The sequence below is a fragment of the Gavia stellata genome, chromosome 13 (assembly GCF_030936135.1).
Source record: "Gavia stellata isolate bGavSte3 chromosome 13, bGavSte3.hap2, whole genome shotgun sequence".
In the NCBI taxonomy this organism is placed as follows: Eukaryota; Metazoa; Chordata; class Aves; order Gaviiformes; family Gaviidae; genus Gavia; species Gavia stellata.
The window spans coordinates 1,943,711-1,967,079 of NC_082606.1; the positions used below are offsets into that span (position 1 = coordinate 1,943,711).

A 23,369-nucleotide genomic window follows, 5' to 3' on the forward strand; every position below is an offset into this window, starting at 1 on the left:
GCCCTTCCCGCGAGGGCCCCCCAAGCCCTGCCCGACCCCCCCCAGCCCAAGGAGCAGGGCAGCGGGTGGGTGCTTCAGCTTCTCTTTATTGATGGAGAGTTGTGCTCTGCCCCCCCGGGGGTGCAGGGGGAGGGAGAGGGTGGGGGGACACGACTACCACGAGACAGGGTGCACGGGGAGCGGGGGAGCGCGCTGGAGCCAACACCCTTCTTCTACCCCCACCCCTAAAAACCGCCAGCGTAGAGGGGGTTGGAGTCACCGGGGGTTTGGGCTGGGGGGGTGCGGAGTAGCAGCTTCCCTGGAGCGAGGAGGGGCACAGCGGAACCACTGCCCACAAGTCGCTTCTTCCCTTCCCATCACCCCAAAACAGGGCAGGGAAAGGGATGTTTCACCCCCTGAGGACCCAGCAGGATGCAGGAACCTCCTACGCTGACTCCAACAGACATGGGGGCAGGACTTGACTAGGGGGAAAGGTTTTTAAAAAAACTAAACACTTCAAGTATATATATTTTTTTTTTCTTTTAGTGATTTAAGGTCTCTTCCCCCTGCTGCTGCTGCACTGGGTGGTGTTTAGCAACCTACATCCACTCTAGGGCCAAGGAGAACATCGCAAGTGATGGCTGGGCTACGGCGAGGGGAGAGGGGAGCGGAGGGGAAGGGGGAAGAGAGGTGGTTGCTGGTTGGAGTCAGTCGTTCAGGGAACGGGCACCACGCGCATGGTGTTGGTGTAGCCCGAGCCGGGGCGCCAGCCCGTCAGGACGATGACCAGGTCGCCGCTCTTGAAGAAGCCGCGGGCTTTGCCTAAGAGAGAGAAGAGAGGGATGTGTCGGAGCTCGGGTCCCACCGCCACCGGGGAACGTCACTTGTCACCCCCTCCCCAACACCACTGAGGGGCAGGAGGGAGCCCGTCCCACGGCAGCCATGGCTCTGAGTTGATATCAAGACCCCGTCCCCTCACTGCCCACCCATCTTGGACCCTTCGCCTCCGCTTTGGGCTCCTCTGCGACACGGAGCTCAAAAGTCAAGCGCAGGGGCTTTGGAGAAGGGCCGGAGAAAGGAGTGACCCTGCTCCGGGCTTCTCTCGTCTCCCAGGAGGGATGAGCATCGTGGTTCAAGCGCTTACCACGTTAAAACCAACCTGGTTTTCCACTGGAAGCTATTTTAAGGACACCGTGACAAACTTGCTGTCCCCTTTCCCAATCGGATGTGGTTGTGCTTATGCAACTGCCATCCCCCGTTTCCCAATCGGATACCGTTACCACACCGGCAGCCAGTTCCCCTTCCCTTCGTCACCGGTCCCCATCAGTAACCCCAACAGCAGCATCGGAGGTGCTCGGGACCACCACGTCCCACCAGACCCGTTCCCCGGGTGAGGCCGGAGCAGCGTCACTCACCAACATTCATGCCCAGGTTCACGCGGAGGTCCACATCCTCGGCCCACGCGTCGTGGGCTGGTTCTTTGCACAGGACAGGGAAGATGCCCCGGTAGAGGTGGGCCTGACGTGCCGTTTGGTCGTTACGGGTCACGGCGATGATGGGAGCCCGCGGGCGGTACCGGGACACCAGGTGTGCTGACCTAGAAGGAAACCAGACACGAGGTGAAGCACCATGTTACCAGCACAGCCAGCCAAGAGCGAGCTGGAAGAAGCTCGCGTACAGCCAGAGGGGCACCTCCGCTCGCAGCACAAGCGGCAGCGAGCTTCGCCTGTCACCTGGAAGGCTCCACAAAACCCCTGGAGGGACACAGCAGATGACCACAGGAGATGCCGGCAAGAGCCAAGCTCACCAACGAGCTCGATGCTCTGCTGAATTCCCAGTTAGGCAACTGGGCGGACCACCACCAAAGGCCGTCCCTTGGTGACAGTCCCCACTCCGGTCTTGCGGAGAAAAATCACCTCGCCTCCGCGTTTAGGAAGTGCCATCTGGGTGTTTTGGTCCCGAAAACAAGCCTTTATTTGTCTCCGTTGCTATGTTAAGGTGGCGAGGTGCCATTTATTCTGGCCTCTGCAAGCAGTCCTTGGCATCTCAACGGGGGTCCCTGCAAGTTCCCTCTGTTTTGAGGAGCTCCCGGTTTATGGGATGGAAAGAGCCCTCACCAGCAGCGCTACCCAAAGCTTGCCAAGGAGGAAGCCATTTGCCTCCCGGCCACGTTCACCTGCTGAAGCCAGCAAACGGGCCGGTTCCTCCGCACAGAGCTCTGCTCTTGCGCCCAACAGGAAGCAAACGCAACTGAGGCCAAAATTTATGCCGGGAAGTTGGGCACAGAATCCTTAGAATGCCTTAACATAACAAGCAGCACACACTGGGTGGGGACTACGGCTTCCCCTTCCCTCGGCACTGCTTACAGAGTGCATCTGCAAATAAATGGAGATGAAAACTGCAAGGCCATGACGTTTACAGCTCCATGAGCATGCCGGTATCTCCACTAGCTTTTGCAGCCTTGTTTAGTGGAGCCAAGCTCAGCAATACCCAAAGATTGCTGCTTCAAGTAAGCAGTAGCAGCCTGCTCGAAGCACCCAAACACACGTGCCAGCTCTCAGACAATCCTTCGCACGCTGTCCAAGGAGTCTTCCGGTAGCTCTAGGAGACCCAGGTACTCAAAGGCTGTAACAGAATCCACAGCTAAAAATATTCAAATATCAGAGTTCAAACCTCTTTAAAAAGGTCAAGTGTAAGACTGGAACCTTTTACAAAGAAAGGTTAGAGGCACGAGGGTATCCAGAAACTCAGTGCTTATCATCTCTGCAGAAAGTGGCTGCTTCAAATAATTTTAAGCTGTAAATTTGGGTGAAGGATTCACCGATGGTCCAGTTCTTCAGGTAGACCATGCCCAGCGCATATAATCACATCTCTGCCGCTGCATTATTTCTTTGGTCCGAATCCAGTGCAAGAAATTCAGATTCTCTTCCAGAAAGCAGTCTGAGACTTATGGTTGGACGTGCTTTGAGGGCGGGCAGCCTAGTTCCTCTAGATGGAAAAGCCGATCAGCAAGGCTTCAGCTTCCTCTCCACAACTGGAAGAGTGAGTCTCTACTCAGTGGTTGCCACCGTCGCTGGACAGAAATCCCAAACTACATAGTTCCAGCGCGTCTGCGTTGCTGCCTCTCACCTGCAGCCGAGGCACTGAGCCCACCTGAGAGCGCAGGCAGCGCTTGGCTGCTGGGTGCCTGCCTGTTCAGTGAGATTACTCGCAGGCAGGCATAAGGAAGCCTCTAAGAGGAAATCTCCAACGCTTTCAGTTTCCCTAGCTAACAATTCTAGGCTAAGCAGTCCCTCTTCGCCCCTTGAGCTTAGGCAAGCAGGGCTGATGCCCGAAAGGTTCAGCAAGGGACCTATAGTTTGGATGCTACTATGAAAGGCCACGGCCTCGATTTTTATAAAAAAAAAAATAAGATTCTGCATCCACTGAACTTCTACCTTACTCTTAAATCGAGGATTTCTTGCCAAGAAGTTTGAATCGAAGCTGCAACACTTATTTTCCCTTGACTCTTCCAGCCAGCGCTGCTGGCAGAGATGCCACTCGGAACAGCAAGGGGAGGCAGGGCTCGGTGCTGCTGCCACGCTGGCAGAGGCGGGCTGAGGAACTCGGAGGTTACGTATGTGCAGATGTTTGAGATGTCTGCCCATCTCCCGAGGAGCTGGCACTGCAGGCAGGCAGTCTGGGCTCTCAGTCGCTGCCAAAACCCGGGCTTCACTGTTACAGCTCTAGTCTTTCAAAGCCATCTTTCTGCGAGTCTCCTTCCCCCACCCTGTCACGAAGTGGGCTCGACCTGAGGGAACCTGTCACCTCCTACCTTCCAGACTTGGTGAGGACAATAATGGCCCCGCTGCAGCACTTGAAGGACGCTTCCACAGCGCCAACAGCGGCGGCCTCCGTGGGATCACAGTTCAGGGAAGTCAGACGACGCAGTTCCTCAAACAACTGCCTGTGAAAGATGGCGGCTTCGGCCTCCCGGGCAATCTATAAGAGCAACACGCGTTCGGGAAGACAACACTCACGTCAGTCGCTCGGGGCGGCACAGGGTAAGGCGAGGTGCTCTACCAGCAAGGTGTCACACAAATACCCTCAGCTTTTGACATTAAGCGTTACCAATTAGCAAGCCCAGATTTAGTTCAACGCGCTGGCGCGATGGCTGCAACGCTCAGCCACCCAAACAGCACAGCCTTATAGAGGAACCATTCGATTCTCAAGGTTTCTTTTCTGAATTGGTGGCACCTACTGGGTCACCTCGCCCTGCCGAGCCCACACTCAGGTGACATTCATGCCAACTGCCAGGCGCTCTCGCTCTGCTCCTGCCTACCTGGAGTCCCTCCCTGCCACAGAGATGAGCTCAACTCAGACTGCAGCGGTTACGCAAGGCTGATACCGCAGCAGCAAGCTGCTTGCTGAGTATTTGCAGTGTTAGAACGGAGCGTGTTTCTACTCATGGAAACAAGCGGCACCAAGCCCCCTCTCTGAGCCCTACCTGCCGGACTCGGTCAGAACTATCAGGGCTGGAGCTAAGCACTTAAAAGAGGCCTCCACTGCGCCTACTGCCATGGCATCGGCAGGGTCCCTGTTGTTAACATTGAGGCGGAAAATTTCTTCGAACAGCTGACGATGAAACATTGCGGCCTCAGCCTCACGAGCGATCTGCAGGCCCGAGTAAGAGGGAAGGAGGAGAAAAGAGGAAAGAAAAGAAGGAAAGATACACCAGAGTAACATGAGATCATGTTAATTTGCTTAATTGTCGTAGTAATGCATGCAAGAAGATATTGAAGGTCAGGCTGTGAAACTCTTGTTGGCTCTCAGGTTGTGAGTTTGCTGAACGCAACCCAGTCTAACACGCCACAGCCGCGTTGGCTGCTCCACCACCCCGTTGAACTGGCAGGCATTTCAAAGGTGGCACTCTTGCTATGTTTTGGAGTCCTTTCAGAGCAGGCATTTGCAGATTGCTTTTCAAGGACCAGAGCAAGCCAGCTCAGAGTCAAACCAGGCTTTGTTGCGGCTGCTTATTACTTCCTTGAGAGACTCTCATGCCATCTACCAGCCTGCTGACGGTCCCACCTGCAATTCCTCAGGAGGAAATCTCTCCCAACACCACACGGCGCTGCTGGAACAGCACGGAGCCAACATGCAAGCAACGCACTTTCAACATCACGCCTGAAGTTGGGAGACTGTCTCTCTCAGCTTCATTAGATTTAGTTTAACTTGAGAGCCAATGAAGTTTCACCTCCGAGTGCTATACCAACTTCCCTTTCGGTAACAGAGAAAGAAACAGGAACAAGTCTTCCTTACAGGGTTGTCACAACGTGTACGTTGGGGTGTTTGTACAGTGCCAGACTTGGACAGACGAGAGGCACAGAGGCGCAACTAAAGGCTTTCTGTTCAGGCTACGCGTTTGCAACAAGTGCAGTAACCTATTCATCCCACTACGCTGGCAATCACTCACATTCAAAGGCAATACTCATCTCAGAAGGCTGCGTTAGCCCTTGACAACCCGATAAAGAAGGCTTGCAGAGACTAGAAAAGCATGCCAAGGTTGATCATCTTTTCAAGGACAACTTCACTCAGTTACTCCAGAAAGTGAGCAGCCGCTACACAAAGCATGACGAGTTGATGTTTAAGCAGAGACTGAAGTGCCTTTACAGTGAAAGCTTTGTAGTTAGACCCCTTCCAAATAAGAGTTTTGCTACTCTAGTGTTAATGAATTATTTCATGTGATGCTAGGAATTATCCCTCTTCCACAGATATCGGTTTAAGCCAAAGTAGTTAAGTATCTTATGTCTAAAAATAACAGGACACATTGACAGGCAGGAACAGCACTCCAGCGTCAACTCCGGCCCTAAAGCAGTCAGTTTTGCTACTGCTGGCTTTATGCTTGCCGTTCGATAAAAAGGAAGCATTTGCCTCAAAACACTTACTCCAAACACAAGAGCTGGTAGCCGGGCAGTTTATCTTCAGCTCCTGGTCGAAAGCCAGGCAGCTCTGCGTAACACGCAGTGAGCCTGAGCTGAGAGGAAAGCCTGCATTCCCCAGTTGTAAGAGAATATGTGTATACACGTGCCTGCTTTGACAGTGGAAGGGCACAGCAATTCTTAACGCCACATCACAGCTAGCTTTACTCACACGGAAACAGCTAGAGGAGGTGGAGATACCAGGGTGGAGGTGGGAGAAAGGAAAACGGAGCGGCTATTTAAACCTTGGTCCCGTTAGACAGCATGGCCAGGGCAGCGTTTGAAGACAACTGTGGATCACGGACTGGAATTGGAAGAAAGCCCACTCCCCCGCTCCCACAAGCAGGAAACAGCCTGCCCAATACTTGGAAACTTAGTACTAAACTCGAGGCATGTGGCTTTTTTATCACAGAGATGCCAGCTACTGAAGAGCAAGCTCGTTTCTACAAGGCTAGCTGGAAAGAGATTGCTAAGTGAAGCAGCTGGGACAGGCCAGGGATGGACAGGTCAAGTCTTTTAGAGAGGTGCAAGGACACTACATAGCACAGACCCCGATCGTTCTCAGCATCACAGCCCATGTTTGGTGTCTGCACCTCACTACAGAGGGAGCTTTACTCAGAATACTCCCGTAGCATCAACTGATCCCAATTTCAGGCCAGGGAACGCGTACAGGAGCCGCTCTTTACCAGAGGTAAGGTGCTCACTCCCTGCTATGAGCGCTTGGCCACTTCAGATGGAAATATTCACCTGCTCTGGCCATGCTGCAGACTTTCAGACCGTGGTTATTCAGGGCACTATTGCTGGGCAGGGCTTCTCTCGACTAATGCCAAGTGAATTAGCTCAGATGAAAGATCCCGACTGTAGGGGGATGTGCTCCTGCCATCACAGAGCTGGCACCTCGCTGCCTGTGCCTCTTACATTAAATAAAGTGAATCTGTGTTTGCTCCTTTGCACAGAGGGTTAAAACCTTCAGTATTTCTGCGGGGCCTGGCAGAACGAACACCACTATTCCCAGGTCTGTAGGAAAAGGGAAGCACGTGCAATGGATCCTGAGCTCAAGCTACAGGTACGATACAACCTGCCCGAGTCTAAGAATTAATGCCAGAATGGAAACCCAGGTGTAAGGTTTGCTGCAGCAAGTTTCCAACTCTTGGCAAAAAGTCAATCCTCGTCATTTCGGGGGTGAAAACTGAGGAAGAACCTTTTAGGTGCACCGTCAGTGTTCAGCCTGTAAACCAGCAGTCACTGCCCAATAATCATCAAGTCATATTTTGCATTTGCCACGTGCAAAAAAACACCACTCCGTATTGACCAGATAAAAGATATTCACATAATGCACTGCAAACAAACGCTAACCGAGCTGATTAATCTATATAACCTGAATTGCAAATAAAACTGGTGAGCGTTATCACTGCTGTGATTCACAGCACTGGTAACTGGGGAGAAGCAAGACTCGCAGATACTTGACATCAGGCTTTTTATCAGCTGAAATGCGAGCTGGGTGAACTCGAAGCAGAGCAGAGGTTTCTGGCAGTTCAGGCATGTAAAAACATGGTGCTGTCAGTACTCGTGCAACAAACACCCCCAACACCAAGCGCACCAGGTGCTGAATGCAACAGCGCTGTAAATCAGACCCACAAGCCCCCCCCCGCCGCCCCCAAGCCCCAGAGAAGTCAGCCAACACCTTTCATTATCTAGAGATAAACTGCTTAAGCAGCTCCTTGACCTTGAAGTTTAAGGCATTTAATATGCCAAAACGAATAGGGCATTTGGAGAAACTCATACCAAGGTAACCATACCCCTTTACCCTGGCCTAAACAAAAATTAATGGGAAATCTGAAGTGTTAGCCTTCAGAGCACTGCAGAGCAGTTCTCAGCTCTGCTCGACAATAGTTTGGAGCATACAAAGTGAGGTTTCAGGCCCTCAGGACCATGCTAGGTAAAGAAACACCCACAACGGGAGTGTGAACAAAGAAATCACTACTTTGGGCTGCTGGGTGCTGCCACCTAGCATCAGACACATTTAGATCTTCAGGTGCCTGGCTCAGGTGGAAAACGCAAGGCAAGAGAGTACTGCTAACTTCACCTGCGGGACAGGCTCCCCACCAAAGCAAAGGCGGTACTCACAGCGTGCTGCATGCGCACAGCCTCGAGCGGGTAGTCTCCCTTGGCAGTCTCTCCAGACAGCATGATGCAGTCCGCTCCATCCAGGACGGCATTAGCAACATCACTGCCCTCGGCACGGGTTGGGCGAGGTTTCTTGATCATGCTTTCCAGCATCTGGAAGAGAACAAATCCAAAGAAATCAAGCCGCTGCGGAAAGAACCAGCTGCTTTTTCACTAGTGCACTTCAATATGCTTTACAGACAGGGCAGAAGGCAGGATGCAGCCTAAGGAAGGACTCTGGGAGAGGAGCTCTCCCATGGCTCCAGGACAGAGAGGGGCCTGGTCCCTAACCAGCTTTGAATTAAAGCATCTACCAGCAAGACAAACAACCCATTTCAATTTGTACCTGTTCTACATTTACTCCTTTTCCAGGGAGATTTAACCCACACAACATCACAGACACAGTATTCTGACTTTCCAGTTTAACTTTTCAGCACAGGGCTTGGTCCAAGGAACTCAAGAGCTCTTTAGAGCAGACTACTGCATTAGACATCTTTACGGGAAGCTCAAATCCAGCCACATGTTGCCAAATTAGCATCTACAGGTTTGGTTTTTTCATCTAGAAATAGGTAAACAGCAAGGTCTGCACCAACTAAAGTCATCTTCATCCAACACAAGACTTTAAATTCTGTATATAATATGAACAGGCTAGTAAACTCAGAACAGCTAACACCACCAGCCTCCTAAGCTCCCACTCTGAAGCGAGCAGAAAAGAGGGCAGCTTTCCACGACGTTAGCTCTTCCTACCCCTTCCTCCCAGAAGCTCCTATCAGTCCACACACCAAAGCCTGGCCAGCTCTCCTATCTTCCTCAGGTGCTCAGCTTTCTCCCTGCCACAGCTCACCACTGAGCAAACATCACTCATTTCCTCAAGAAACACCGCCTGAGGCAGTGTTTCAGTTGCATTTCAGTAGCAACGCAGGAAGAGGAAGGAGCACATGCCAGAACCTTCTCTGGTGACAGTTTTTGCTCCCACAGCCTGTGCATGGAGCAAGCACAGCCAGGAAATGAGTCCTCCCAGTGCCTGAGGACTGTCCGCATATTATCTTTATCGGCAACAGTGAAGACGAGCATCAGCTCTCCCTCCCTCATCACTAGCAGCTCCCAGAATAGTAGGGAGATGGATCTTTTACTCAGCTCCTTCTGATGCTGCAGTGTGGGTGCATCCTGTAAGATACCCGGGAACCTTAGCAAGTCTTCTCTGTTAGACACAGATGTGCTGCCGCAAGATGCCAAGGCAAAGCATAAGCAATTTTTTCCCAGAGTCTGTTTAGTCAAGCCCAAAAGGCTCATACTGCATGAAGTTTTGAGGGGTAAAACCTTCAGCAGCCACACGAGAGGTCCTATAACCTCACTGGGGAAGATCCCAAACACATCTTTAAAGAAGTGCCTCAAGATGAGCTGTTCTGCTATGAGCAAAACCTCTTTGCTCTTGGTAACTCACTCTCTAGTGAACACCATCAAGCCACGACAGCTACTGACGTTCACACCCTGCCAGACGCCGGCAGTTACGAGCTAGCGTTGCGTTTCGAGTACCTGAGTGGCACAGATGATGGGTTTGCCAGCCCTGTTGCAGCGCCCAATCATCATCTTCTGGGCGAGGAAGACTTTTTCAGCGGGGATCTCGATTCCCAGGTCACCGCGGGCCACCATAATGCCATCGCTGGCCTCCATGATCTCATCAAACCTGACAGCAAAAGACAAGATTTGTTACCCCATTTGTTCTGCAAAGCACCTTCCCATCTGTTCTGCCCTCCCCCTCTGAAAGGGAGCGTCACTCTGGAGCACGATTCGCAGCTATGCTGTCAGCACACGGGCCTTCCACATGCCATTTTGGTATCCTGTAATGCCAAGGTAGGAGGAAGAAAAACAAGACAGAGTCATAGCACATATAAAGCGCTATGTACAGCTTTCTAAAGCTATACAAAGACAGATCAAGGGGAGCCTGAGCTGATCTGAGATCTTTTAGTCCGATAGTTTGTCGCAGACTTGGCGATTTCCATGCATTAGCTCACTGATTTGCATCCAGAGCAGCGAGTTTGCTCAAGTTTGAACTCACACTCGCTACAAAAACTACCGCAGATTTTTCAGGGATGCAGGGAGGTTGTGACACTGCCCCCACGAGCTCAGGGCGTGCAACAGTTACACAACCCACTGTTCATACCGCAGCTACGTCAAGTCCCACGCACACGGCATTAACTGATGGCTTGCACTACCACCCTGTTACTCGGACTATAAGTTCGCTGCTGCTGCCAAGCCAGAGACCAGAGTCTCTGCAGCACGAAGGGGCTGTGTTATTCCGTTGACACAGGGTGACAAACCTGAAGCGTCACCTGCACAAAGCTCACCTGCGCACACCCTCATGGTTCTCGATCTTGCTGATGATCTTGATGTTCTTTCCCTTTTCCCCCAGCACCTTCCTGACGGCATGGACATCAGCAGCTTTGCGGATGAAGGAAGCAAACACCATATCCACATTCTGCTCCACACCGAATTTTAGGTCCTGAATGTCCTTTTCAGAGACCGCAGGCAGGTCGACTGCAGCGCCAGGCAGGTTCACTCCCTTCTTGCTGCCGAGCATGCCACCGTTCTCGATCTCTGTCATGACATAGTCCTTGCCTGAAACAGATGCGTTCCCACGGTCAGTGTTTACTGGAAAGCTCCCCGCTGCTAGCTCCCACACCACCTCCCTGTCTGAGAACAGTAGTGCCAACAGCGACCGCACGTGACAAAAAAACACATCACCGGTCTCTTCAGAGGATTTACATAACACACAAGCTTGCAATTTACCCACGGGAGCAAAACAGACTGGTTTAAAACCACTTCTACGCTGTTTCTGGAGAAGACACCGTTTGTTCAGTGCAAGAGGTTGGGACTGCCTCCCCAAAACAAGCTACCAGGTTGCACTTCTGCACACAGGAGCCCTGTAATACCAAACTGAGCACCCCAAAAGCCTCACCTCCATCCCCACACACACTCTGGGATTAGAGGCAATACCTTGAGGCTAGAGCATTTTAGGCAGCACTGTAAAGGAAGTATCGTGGAACTAACCTTGCCCCTACGTTACCAGTTAAACCTACTTCTGTCTCTAACCACAAAACTCAGGGTTTATGCTGTAAAACCAGGCTAAAGTATGAATTACCTAAACAGGCTTTGATCACGTACACTGGTATGTCCCTACCACAGATTCACCTATGAAGAGGGGTTTCAGATGACACTCTAATGAAACCCAGTTGAAGTTAGTTTTTGGAAACTTGCTACAATTGAAGTAGAGAAAGTTTTGCTCCAACTCTCACTACAGCATTAAGAACCACATAGTCCTTCCTTTAATACACAACTGCAAGCTAAAAAACAGTTACTGGAGGGAAAGTACAAATATATTGTAAGGAAAAAACCGAACAGGCATAGCTGGAACGATCGTTACACACCTTTCTCCTTAACCAGCAACGAAATCAGACCGTCATCCACGTAGATTTTGCTGCCAATTTCTACAACCTTGGTAAGATTCTTGTAGTCCACCCACAGCACGTTCTCATCGCAGTTCTCCATGAAGGCATCATCCAGGGTCACTTTGAGCGGTGCACCCTTCTTCAGCTCCACTTCTGCTGTGCCGCTCTGCGCGTTAAAACATGCATTTCAGCAAAACCAGTAAAAACCAGCACACAACCACCTCCCAGCCTGCAGAAGTTCGACAAAACTTTTGGTAGTTGGTTCGTTACCTCGTTTCCTAGAGACATTTTTTGTTTGGAAAAGGCCACAGGCATAACATGGTATCTAGTCTCACATGCTGAAAAAAGTGGGAGGAAAAAGAAAGAGCAACTTACTCCCTTAATGAGTCCAGTTCGGATTTCAGGTCCCTTAGTATCCAGTGCAATAGCCACAGGTCTGTAGGTGATAGGATCAGAGGCAAAGCTCTCTGTAGCTTCTCGCACGTTCTTGATTGTGCCCTCATGATACTGGCAAGGAAAAAGATGAAAACATTCAGCCCATTTCTATTCCGCCGCATATGAAAAAGACCGCTACGCACCCCGAACGCCACCCAAGCTGGCAGCTCTGCTCTCACATTATGCTCAATTTCAGTTCTAGCTTGAGAATTTAATTCAGACTGAGCTTCCAGAAAAGCAGAGTGTGAGGATACAAAGGCCCTCCCCATATGAAAGCGGAGTCTGGCAGTTATCCGGCTATACCTTCGGTGCCCCCAGTTCTAAGCCCAGAAGGACAACTCAGGGAGACAGCCCAGGCGCTTGGCTGAAGCGATTTTCCATCAGGACATACACTTGCCATTTGAAGATGGCCCACCGACCAACGGGCCTTTAGGAAGAACGTTTCCAAAAGCTTTGCTGAACATCTGCCTGGTTAACACGGCAGAACATCAGCAGCGCTCGCAGCTAGACGATTACGTGCGTGGGAAGACTCCTGAAGGAAAATGTCACAGCTAAGCGACTGCCACACATGGCTGTTCTCCTCCCTTCAAAGCACAGAGGGGAGGATGCCATCCTCTGCGCTGCCGACTTCCCCCCAGGCTTCCAGCCTGACCCCTCTTATCAGTCCCACAGGTGAGCAGATGGATAAGCTTTTTTATAACTCTTGGGCTTCAATTTCCCCTAAAGATAAAGGATTTGCTAAGAGGACATTATCCATTTAAGTATTTACATTTTATTTCGAGAGCCAAAGCAATCACAGATGAAAGTTCAAGACTCCAGCACCATGCGCCCAGCTTCCAAACTTTCACATGTGCAAGAGCATTTCGCTAACGCTGCCAGCTTCAGGACAGACAGTTCTGTGGGGAAACTCCCATCCCAACTACCTCAAACGAGCTTCAGATGACCAGCAGATCAGTTTACTTTACTTGCTTAAACAACATTAAAAGATAACCTTCACTGCAAGTTGTGTAACACTTGACAGACTTTTGTAGATAAGAAAAACCCTTTCCCCTCTCTGTGCCACGGACAGACAGCATTTGACCCGACTCACCTGGAAACATCCGGCTCCCCCCCACGCCACCCATCCGCCTTGACACGAGCCCCACACACCGACTTCAGTATTGCGGGGACGATAATCCAGCGCCACAAAGGTGGGGCCAGAAAAAGCTGCGCTAAAGTTTGTGTCCGTGCCCTCGGCCAGAGATACAGCGCAACTGCTAACTCTTTACAGCAGGAAAAATTATTTAGTTTACTGATCGGGTGTGCAAGTTGAGACTGGGAAGGCCCCGAGCCTTCCACGCACTGCAGCCTGAACGGATGCAGTACAGAAAACCTGCCTGAAGAGTGCTATTACATTTATCTGATCCCAGTCACCCGGGATTTTTCCCTTTTCAGTTTGATACTGATGACTAACTGGCTCCTAGGCAGTCTGACTTCCTGAGGAGTTACGTATGCAGAACAGGAATGCAGGCAGAGCCGGAAGTAAAAGTGATTTTATTTTTTCTCTTATATAAAAGGGTTGCAAACAGAGGTGCTCTAGCACCTGGTTAAGTTGAAGCCCTGTTGAATGCTTTAGGGTGGACACAAGAACCGAAGCACTCGTGACAGATGAAAACTCTTTGGGGCTTGACTGGAAACTGGAGTGTTTTGGAGGAACCAGGAGGGGACTCAAACTTCAGACTGGCTACGGCTGACAGTCGCACTCAACAGGAGACAACAGCAAGGCCAGACTCTGCTGTGATCTAACCTCAGCTGTACGAAATGTGCAATTAGACCTCACCCAAAGCAGAAAGCCACAGTCCCTGTCCTCGACCTCAGGTAACAAGTACGCAAACCACAGCAGCAGCTCCGCTGGGCAGTAACGGTGTGAAAATTCCCAGTTTCAGCCTGGCCACCAACTCCCTGACGAGCCAGCCAGCCCAAGAGCCACCCGGCTGCAGGATTTCACTACTGAGAGGCAGAGTTATTCCACGCTACCCTTTCTTCAGGCAGATTTTGCTAACTGCAGCCTATGCACCGACACTACTTCAGGGTGTTTAGTCAAGGTCTGATGGCTGTCCACAGTTAAGCATCAGACCTTTTGATTCTGACAGTGCCCTGTGGCCTTTAAAGGCCAGGAGGGTGAGAGGCCGAGCTGTTACGCACCAGGAGGCTCACGGTTCAGTAAGTAAAGCCACCCACAGCTGCTACTGGCTACCGGCTTTCAAAATGTCAGACGGAGGGCAGCCAGGGTAAAAAAAAAAAAACTCAGCAGGAAGGCTCAGGGTGGCATTCTAGGCAACCTGGAATAGGATCCTCGGCTCCTCCAGTAACGCTGAGGATCTCATCTATTTATATCAATAAGGGCTTGTCTGCCACAGTGTTGATTTCTTTTGACCTTATTCTTATAAGCTCACCACAGGGCCTCCCAAGTACCACGGTGCTGACCTCATGACTGCCAGGAACACAACCAGAGCAGCTGGTTAGCCAAGCAAACCCAGGAGCCCAATTCTTTCAACCAGACATAGTAATTACTTCAAATCACTAACAGGTTTTTTTTGAGACAAGGTTATTCATTGATCACCTGCTTGCAAAACCCCCAGTGACGAAACAAGAAGCAAGACGAGCAACCGACAGTTGTGTACTCCCTGCAGAGGTGCACAGCAAAAGAGGGACAAACGTTCTTGGCTTCTGCTATTAACTGAGAAGCCGCAGCTTTGTACGGCGAATGGCAAGATGTGAGGAAGAACTGAAGGATTTCATGGCAAGCAGTTGGCACACAACTGTCAAATATCAGTTACCTGGCTCCCTGGTAACAGAGAAGGGTGTGGAACCAACTTGAACTGCTTTCAAGACAGCTCAGAAAGAGCAATTAAATGGTACCAGCAGTTACACAGGCTCAATATGTACAACTAGCAGGCTCTCCCCAAAAGCAGAGTAAGCTTCACCTTCCCACACCAAGGCTGGTCTGGACTAAGCTGGATTTCCCTCTTCCGTGAGAGACAGCGTCAGCAGACACGCACACACGGCCCGGTCGGGGCCGTATCAGCTCAGACCCCACCCTTACCTCGTGGGTGCCGTGAGAGAAGTTGAGGCGGGCAACATTCATTCCAGATTTAATCATTTCCTTCAGCTTCTCCACCGAGCGGGAGGCTGGGCCTAGGAAGAAGAAACAGTTTGAATATTAACTTTGTAAAAATAATGAGATAACCCACACATGCCAGGCTGTTTCATGTGGAAGAGAAAAGGTATAATGGGTACAGACTTGCTCAGCGCTGAAGCAGCTCATCTCTGCAGCAGCAAAGATTGTTCTAACTTGCCTTGAGAAGCGCAGCAGAACCTAAGCAGTTCTGACTTCCCCGGCTACTGGATTCACTCCTAGCAATAACACAGGTTAGGCAGACATGGGAAAGTGGTGTTCTTTCAACACGCAAGTTCAGCCCTGGCAAGGGATGAAAGCTGAAGCCTTCCCACAAGCTCCCTAACAAGCTTCACCAACACGCGGTTCACAGCTGTGATTCTCTCCTATCTAGGAATCGCCTACCGATGGTGCAGATGATGCCAGTGTTTCTCGCAATGGTTGGCTCCGAGTCGATGTCCAAGCGGCACATGTGCTCCAGGAAGGTGTCCGCCATGGCAGCATGCAGCTGCTGAGTCTGGATGAAAGCAGTCCCTGCATCGTGGTGCTTCGACATCGTCGCTGGAGTCCTGTATCTAGAAGAGAAGAAAGCGGTGCCAGGTTTAGGAATCACCCAAACTTGCTCATCAAGCAGAGACACCAACACACCCACGTGATGAATATGGAGGTAACAAGAAAGCTGCTACTGGGTCAAACTATCTTTATGTTCCTACTTGAGAGTCTTAGATACAGGCAAGACACACTTCTATTTCCATGTCATCCCCCACATACACCACCCAAAGCTCACCTGCCTTCTATGCAGATGTTCCCTTCATAGCTTCTCTTCATTGCCAGTCTTCCCTTGGAGCTACACAACGCAACAAAATTCAAGCACTTGAGTGCGCAGGCAGAGATTCTGCCTCCTCCCTCCCAGCTCTCGAGTCATTTCTCCTACAGGCCTCGACTGCGTTTCCCATCGCAACTGGGGACCGGGGCAGCTCGGCGCTAGCGTGACTGCAGATACGCTCTTACACGGGCAATCTTCTGCCAAGCAGCACCTAATCACGGCAAAGTCCACCTAAGCTTAAAACCCATCCTTTAAGCCTGTACAAGCAAGTAGACTTGAGTTGATTAAGCACAACACCTTGGCAGAGAACGTGTAAAAGACTGAAGATTTCTTTAATACAGTCAAGCTCCCTCTTCAAAATGAGGACACCGCGGGTCTCCCCTGGTCCCCTGCACTCCCCCTCACCCAGGGCAGCAGAAAACCATCACAAGGTGTAAAACTCTTTTGTTTTTTTGGTTTTTTTTTAAGTTTGCATAAAAAAAAACCTCTCTGAAGTCAGGCTGCTTGACTCTACAGGACTAGAGCATCCCCACACCAGCAGGAATAGCCTGCAATCCCAAGAGGAAGCTGAACTGAAGCTTAACTGTCTGCTGGGATGGGAGGACACTCATTTCCCCGGCAGTGCCGGTGCCCCTGGGCGCTTCTAATTGCGCACCTCAGGCCCCACGGCAATAATTTTGTTCTCAAGCAGCAGTGTCTACTAAAAGCTGGTTGTCCTCTTCCACCTGGCCAGGCTAGATTGCCAGCGTTCAAAAAGCCTCCGGTAAGAGAGTGATGTAAGGCGGTGGCTACTGGCATGGGCAGATCAGTAGCCTTGACTTCAAACAGTGGTTTGACTTCAAACTTCACCCCGGGGAACGCAGGGGATATTCAGAGCAGGCTGCTCTTTCAGCGTAAGCTGCCTTCACCTACAAGATATGCCTTTAGCATGGTGCTCGTAGAAACGTGGGCTGCTGCTCAGCTAAAGGCAGGGATAGAGCAGGGGTTTTGTTCTGCCTGCCCTAAGCAGACAAAAAAAAATCCCCCATAAACCACAAAATGGTGTTAGCTGCACACACCAGCTAGCTCAGTGTATTCAGCTTCGAAACAGAGGCACCAACAAACCCGAAAGCTTTGTCAAAGCTAGCGGGGCTGAGCCATGCCTCTAAGGAACAGGCAGGGAGATCCTCTGCCAGCCTGCCATGTGCCTGCCCGGTGCCGCAGAGGCTCTGTTCGCGCCGACGCTCCTCCCCTCGGCCACTTCTGCTCTGCAGACCTTCCCCACGTACGTGCAGATCGTGCAGATCCTCTCGCAGGCAGCCCTGACTCACCATCGCCTCGCTCCCATGCGGCATAAAGGAGTCAGGCCAGCGAAAACCATAATTTGTCCTGGCAAAGCCTCCTTTCCCTCAGCCCTGCCAGAAGCTGCTGATTCACCCGAGTCAGTACAAGAAGGTCTGCCCACATAAAAAGCTCAACAAAGTCCCATTATTACAGGAAAACCCGCTGGTCAGCCCTGAAACATTGTGTTTTAGCCCTCTAACACTTGCTGCTGCATCCTCCGACACCTGCGGAGCAGCACCGGCTTCTCTAGATGCCAAAAAAACCCAAGCCTTTGCTGGGAAATCGCCTCTGCACAAACACGGGCGAACGGGTCTGCGCAGCTTCTGGGAACGAGAGGAATACGAAACAACGGGATCCCAAGACGGAAACTGCATCCAGAGCATGACTTGGAAGTTTTTAAAAATAGGCAGGTGAGTTCTCCCTATCTCATGGAAATCCCCCACCCACTCAAGTCATTTGCAAATACAATTTTAACCCCCCTAAAGTCTTCATAAATACATAAAGAGAAAGGGAAGTTAAGTTGCCAGTCACAATCCCCCTCCTCACAAGATTTTCCTGCGGTTCAGTGAGCTCAGAAAAATTAATCAGAGACAACGCGACCTTGTCCAGGGGCGAGAGCAGAAACGCAGCAGCCAAAAAGTACCCCAAATACCCATCTGCCCGCAGCACTGTGCCCTGCTACAGCCAAGCTTCACTTTTTAATATTTCCTCCTGCCTCCCAATCCCATGGATTTACAAAGCATCAACTGAATTCTACTGGAAGGACCAGTCTTATAAATGTAACAGGAATGTCTGGCATTTCCCACTACTCCAGACTTGCTTTTTTTAAAATCAAACAGAGGAGCAAGGACTTCAAGGACGCCTGAAGACACGGAGCACTCAGTCCAGGCTGAACGAGGAAGGCGGGGGGGGGGGTAAGCAATACCCTACAAAGCCCGAATGTTTCCAGCACTGAATAAATCTAAATTCCTTCCTCAAGGAATAATGATTAAATCCCCAAGTTTATTACTTGGGCTGCCTGTGCTTCAGGCAAGGCATCCCAAAGACGTCTGGTATCTCCACGGCTCTTGAATATTCTAGAAAGAGCCATCTGAGATCAGGACTACCGGTTTTACAGTAACGAGGTGACTAACTCCAGCCAGCTCATCCTGCGGTCGGCTGAGAGAAAACCCTAAATCCACACCCCAAATCCAAGGCACCTCTAGATCTGCCCTCGGGGACGGAGAAAGGAAAGGCAGCAGCAATCCCCACCCCGGCAATCCCCACCCTGGGCCAAGCCTTTGCTGTTATTGTGACAAAGGGAAGTGGAAACTGCAGTGGCAAGGCCTCCCAGGGACTCTCCCCAGGCAGGACCTGCGTTAACCGCTGCCATGCCAGACAAAGACGTTTTACTGCCTGTGAAAGCTGCAGGCAGGCAGCGGGGAAGCTCATGGTGGGTGACGATTCGGGTTTTATTGGTCAGCCTCACTTACACAACCTCACTGACGCTGCAGAACAAGGCTGCTCACGCCCAGCGTCCCTGGCCAGAGGCAGAAATGGCTGGAGTTAGCACTTATCTTTGAGAAGGGCAGGGTTATGAAACAGGGCAGGCCTTCAGATTCCCAAAAAAAGCCTAGAAAAACATCAGCTTTGTTCATTCCAAAAGCTAAAGGCACTCAACAACCAAAAATCCAGCTCTGCAGTGAAGCAGGCTTTTAATACAGCCTGTCACCCCCTCTTCCAGAGGGGGAGGACAACACGTTCTTCCCTCCGTGGCTGCTGCAGGAGGTGGTGTCGCGCCGTTACGTAAGTACAAGATGGCCACCCCAAAATGCCATCTCTTTTCTGGACAGGACCCAGAAGCCACCACCTGCTCCCGGCTGGCGTACGCTCTCGCCAGCAGTGAGCCGCAGCTCCGCGACGGAGACACCTCTCCGGCTTTTCAGCAAACGAGTTACGGGGGGCCGGGAAGGTGAGGCCAGCCCGCACGGCGCTGGGCAACAGCGGCACTTTCCCTGTGCGCAGATGGATTAGCCGTCAGATCCACACATGACTTAGCCGAGCCTGCCCTCCCTAGAGGGCAAAGGCATACAGGAGGCTTAACAAAAAAAATTAAGCGAGTAGAGGTGATGAGCATCAGATGTTTGGCGACAAGGAAGACTTATCTCGAGGGTATTTGTAGCGCAGGCACACCTACCGACTTAACCTCGCAGCGTGTTGCTCTGACAGAGGACAAGGAGCCTTTCAGCCCGGCCCCACACCAGCAGAAACCACCTAGCTGCCTTCAAGGAAACCTTAAAAATATTTTCTGCGTTATAAAAGAAAGTTTGGGTTGGTTTTTTGGTTTTTTTACATTTAAATATAACTCTAGGTGGAAGTATAGATCCCTCTGCCGCATCCCCCAGCTCCAGGATGGAGATCTGCTGCGCGCGGCAGCGACAAGGTACTGCAGCCCCATTCCCTACGTGCCATCCATCACCACGCGCTGCAGCAGCCCCAGCACCATCTTCCCCCGGGGAGAACAACGGCCTCCGGCCAGGCGGGAGATAAAGGACTAGCACGTGGTCCGGCCAGCCACGGAAACGTTTTGTTTGTATTAAATTAAATTATCAGCTCAGCGCGCGGAAAGGGAATTAACACCGGTGTTGGATCACTCCAGCTAACGCCAATAAACTAAGGTTTTTTGTAAGATTTACAGCTTTGGGCAGATAAAGAAGTAGGTAGTCAAGAAAAACGCAGGCTGCTCAAGCAACGGGCTCACAGGCAGCGCCGCAGTCACCACGAGCTCTTTATTTAGTGAAAGTAAAGTTTCTCGGAAGGGTTTCGCAGGCGTGAGTCCCCGCTTCAAACACGTGGCTGGCAGCAGAGCTTCCTGCCTCGGCAGAGGTGGCCTTCGTTAATCCAGTGATGGTTTGGAAATGAGCTGGCATCAACATGGCCCATTAGGCCACCAAACTTGAAGTCCTCTAAATTAGCCTAAATTCTGCTTTATAAATGAGGAGGCATAAAATTATGTGCTTAGGACTGAATTTTTTTTTTAAATTAAGGACTTCTGGTTGCGCAATAAGCGCTCAAGCTTGCCTGGAGGGATCTGGGTAACCAAAAAAGCTCTTTGTCATCCAACTTTTAGGCCGAGGCGAGTCCCGATTAGCAGTAGCCCTTCGCAGGAGCAGGCAGCGGCCAGAAAGTTAAGACATTAACATGGCAAAAACCTCCGCAAAACACTGATTTCTGTTAACCTGGGCCTGGCTGATAACTAGTCGCCTTATCGGAGCGAGGCGGGTTTTTAGAGATTGCCGTCTACTTTTTTCAAGTCTGAGGAGACGGTGGGGAGTCAGTCCGCTGACAAAAGCACTGTTCGTGCCCAGCGAAAAGGGTTTAAAGAGGTTTCAAAGGTTTTCGCAGGTCAAGAGACTGTCCGCATCAATTGGATGTGTTCAGGCAGGCATAATTATGGGGGAAGATTAATTCAGAAGGGGTTTTCTCTTCTAGGGCGGGCGGGGGGGGGGGAGGATAAAGATGTTGCTGCATCACTGGTGAGCTCAGTCAGCCGTGCGCTGATTGAAGCTCATGTCCTTCACAGCATCGCCGCGGCTCTACGTGAGCGCGGACACGGGGGGAGCGGCGGGGGGAGCGCTCCGCTCCCTCTCCATCCGGCGCGGAGCCCCACAGGACCCCGGCGCGGAGCCCCACAGGACCCCGGCGCGGAGCCCCACAGGACCCCGGCGCGGAGCCCCACAGGACCCCGGCGCGGAGCCCCACAGGACCCCCGCGCGGAGCCCCACAGGACCCCCGCGCGGAGCCCCACAGGACCCCCGCGCGGAGCCCCACAGGACCCCCGCGCGGAGCCCCACAGGACCCCCGCGCGGAGCCCCACAGGAGCGCGGCCCGGCCCGGCCCTCACGAAACCGGGCGGGATGTTGCGATCCGCGCCCCGCGCTGCGGTTTGGGGCACGGCTGTGGGGCACGCGCTCCCCCCCCACGCCGGTGCCTGGCCCCACACGGCCCCACAGACCCGAGGCCGCCGGTACCCCCCCCCCCCCCCGCCCCGGGGGAGCGGCCGCGGGCGGGAGGCTCCGAGCGGGACGGCGCCGCGCCACGTGCCGGGCCCCGCGAGCCCCCCGCACCCCCACCTTCCCAGGGGGCACCGCGGCCGCGCTCCCCCCGCCTCGCGCCCCTCAACCGCCGCCTGAGGGAAACCCTCACCCGACGGCGGGAGCGATGATGGCGGAGAAGGCGGCGGGTGCCGCTGCTTGCGCCGCGCCGCCGCCCGCCGTTACCTGCCGCCGCCCGGCCTCGCCCCGCGCCCGTCCTCTCCGAGAGCCGCCGCTCCTCTGCGCGCCGCCCCGCCGCCCCGCCAAGGTGATCCCGGCCGGCCGCAGCACACACACCCCCCCCCGCGGATCCCTCCGCCGCCCGCCCCGCCGGGGGGGGAGTGGGAGGAGGAGGCGGGGCGCCGGGACTCTTTTCACCGGCGGACGCACAAGGCGCGGAGGGAGGCGCTGCGGCACCGCACGCGCCCGGCCGGCCAATGAGGAGGCGGCGCACCCGCCGCGCACGCAGCCGGAGAGTGGCCGCCGCCTCAAGGGGCCCCGCCCCGCCCCGCCCCGCCCCGCCCCTCTTAAAGGGACCCCGCCCCGCCCCGCCGCTCTTAAAGGGGCCGCGTCTCGTCCCGCCGCTCTTAAAGGGGCCGCGCCCCCCCCACCCCTCACAGCACCCCCAAACGCTCCGGGGCGCTGGTGACCCCCAGGGCTGGGGTCGGGGCCTCTCTCTCCGGGGGGGGTGTTTTGGGGTGGTGTTGGAGGGTGCTGAGCCTCTAACTGACCCCCTGGGGACATCGGGGACCCCGGGCTGGGGACACTGGGGGACACTGGGGGACACTGGGGACCCAATGTGGGTGCTCTGCGCTGGGACCATGGGGACACTGTGCTGGGGACACTGGGGACCCTGAGATGGGGTTCCATGGTGACCCTGGGCAGGGGGACACTGGGGACACTGGGGGACACTGGGGACCCAACATGGATGTTCTGCACTGGGACCATGGGGACGCTGTGCTGGGGACACTGGGGACACTGTGCAGGGACTGTGGGGACCCTGAGGTGGGGTTCCATGGTGACCCTGGGCAGGGGGACACTGGGGACCCCGGGCTGGGGGACACTGGGGGACACTGGGGACCCCGGGCTGGGGACACTGGGGACCCAACATGGATGTTCTGCACTGGGACCATGGGGACACTGTGCTGGGGACACTGGGGACACTGTGCTGAGACCGTGGGAACACCAGGCTGGAAATGTTGGGGACCCCCTGATGGGGACGTTGGGGACCCCATGCTGGGACCATGGGGACACCATGCCAGCCACGTGGGGACACAACATGGCCACCCTGTGCTGGGACCATGGTGACCCTGAACTGGGGACACTGAGGACCCCATTCTGGGCCATGGGGACACCATGCCAGCCGTGTGGGGACCTGAAATGGCCACCCTGTGCTGGGATTGTTGTGACTCCAAGCTGGGGACACCAGGGACCCCGTCCTGGGCCATGGGGACACCATGCCAGCTGTGTGGGGACCCGAAAAGGCCACCCTGTGCTGAGACCATGGTGACCCTGAACTGGGGACACTGAGGACCCCGTCCTGGGCCATGGGGACACCATGCCAACTGTGTGGGGACCCGAAATGGCCACCCTGTGCTGAGACCATGGTGACCCCAAGCTGGGGACACCAGGGACCCCATCCTGGGCCACGGGGACACCGTGCCAGCCATGTGGGGACCCGAAATGGCCACCCTGCGCTGGGACCATGGTGACCCTGAGCTGGGGACACTGGGGACCCCGTCCTGGGCCATGGGGACACCATGCCAGCTGTGTGGGGACCCGAAATGGCCACCCTGTGCTGAGACCATGGTGACCCTGAGCTGGGGACACCGGGGACCCCGTCCTGGGCCACGGGGACAGGGTGCCAACCCAAGATGTCCGCCCCAGGGGGGCCCCGGGCTGGCGACTGAGGGGGACCCCGCGTCAGGGCCGTGGGGACCGCGGGGACCGCGGGGACCCTGTGCTGGGGCCGCTGGGGACCCCCGCCAACCCCGTGGGTCCCGT

At 53.5% G+C, this 23,369-nt stretch overlaps 1 protein-coding gene across 3 annotated transcripts; it reads right to left on the reverse strand.

Annotated features, from left to right (window-relative positions):
* Positions 1-68: 68 nt before the first annotated feature.
* PKM (pyruvate kinase M1/2) lies at positions 69-21,586 on the reverse strand. Of its 3 annotated transcripts, XM_059824192.1 has the most exons (11): positions 21,478-21,504; positions 15,549-15,718; positions 15,072-15,163; positions 11,927-12,058; positions 11,531-11,717; positions 10,451-10,721; positions 9,639-9,789; positions 8,064-8,216; positions 3,794-3,960; positions 1,395-1,576; positions 69-801 (listed from the first exon to the last, which is right to left on the reverse strand). In XM_059824192.1, exons 2-11 carry the CDS (start codon positions 15,697-15,699, stop codon positions 695-697), a joined length of 1,593 nt encoding a protein of 530 aa, XP_059680175.1. In that variant the 5' UTR covers positions 15,700-15,718; positions 21,478-21,504; the 3' UTR covers positions 69-694. The 3 variants fall into 3 exon arrangements, with proteins under 3 accessions (XP_059680175.1, XP_059680177.1, XP_059680176.1); XM_059824194.1 differs by lacking the exons at positions 69-801; positions 1,395-1,576; positions 21,478-21,504 and adding an exon at positions 21,552-21,586 and having other exon boundaries at positions 1,649-3,960; XM_059824193.1 differs by lacking the exons at positions 69-801; positions 1,395-1,576; positions 3,794-3,960; positions 21,478-21,504 and adding exons at positions 3,968-4,632; positions 21,552-21,586.
* Between the last annotated feature and the right edge of the window lie 1,783 nt (positions 21,587-23,369).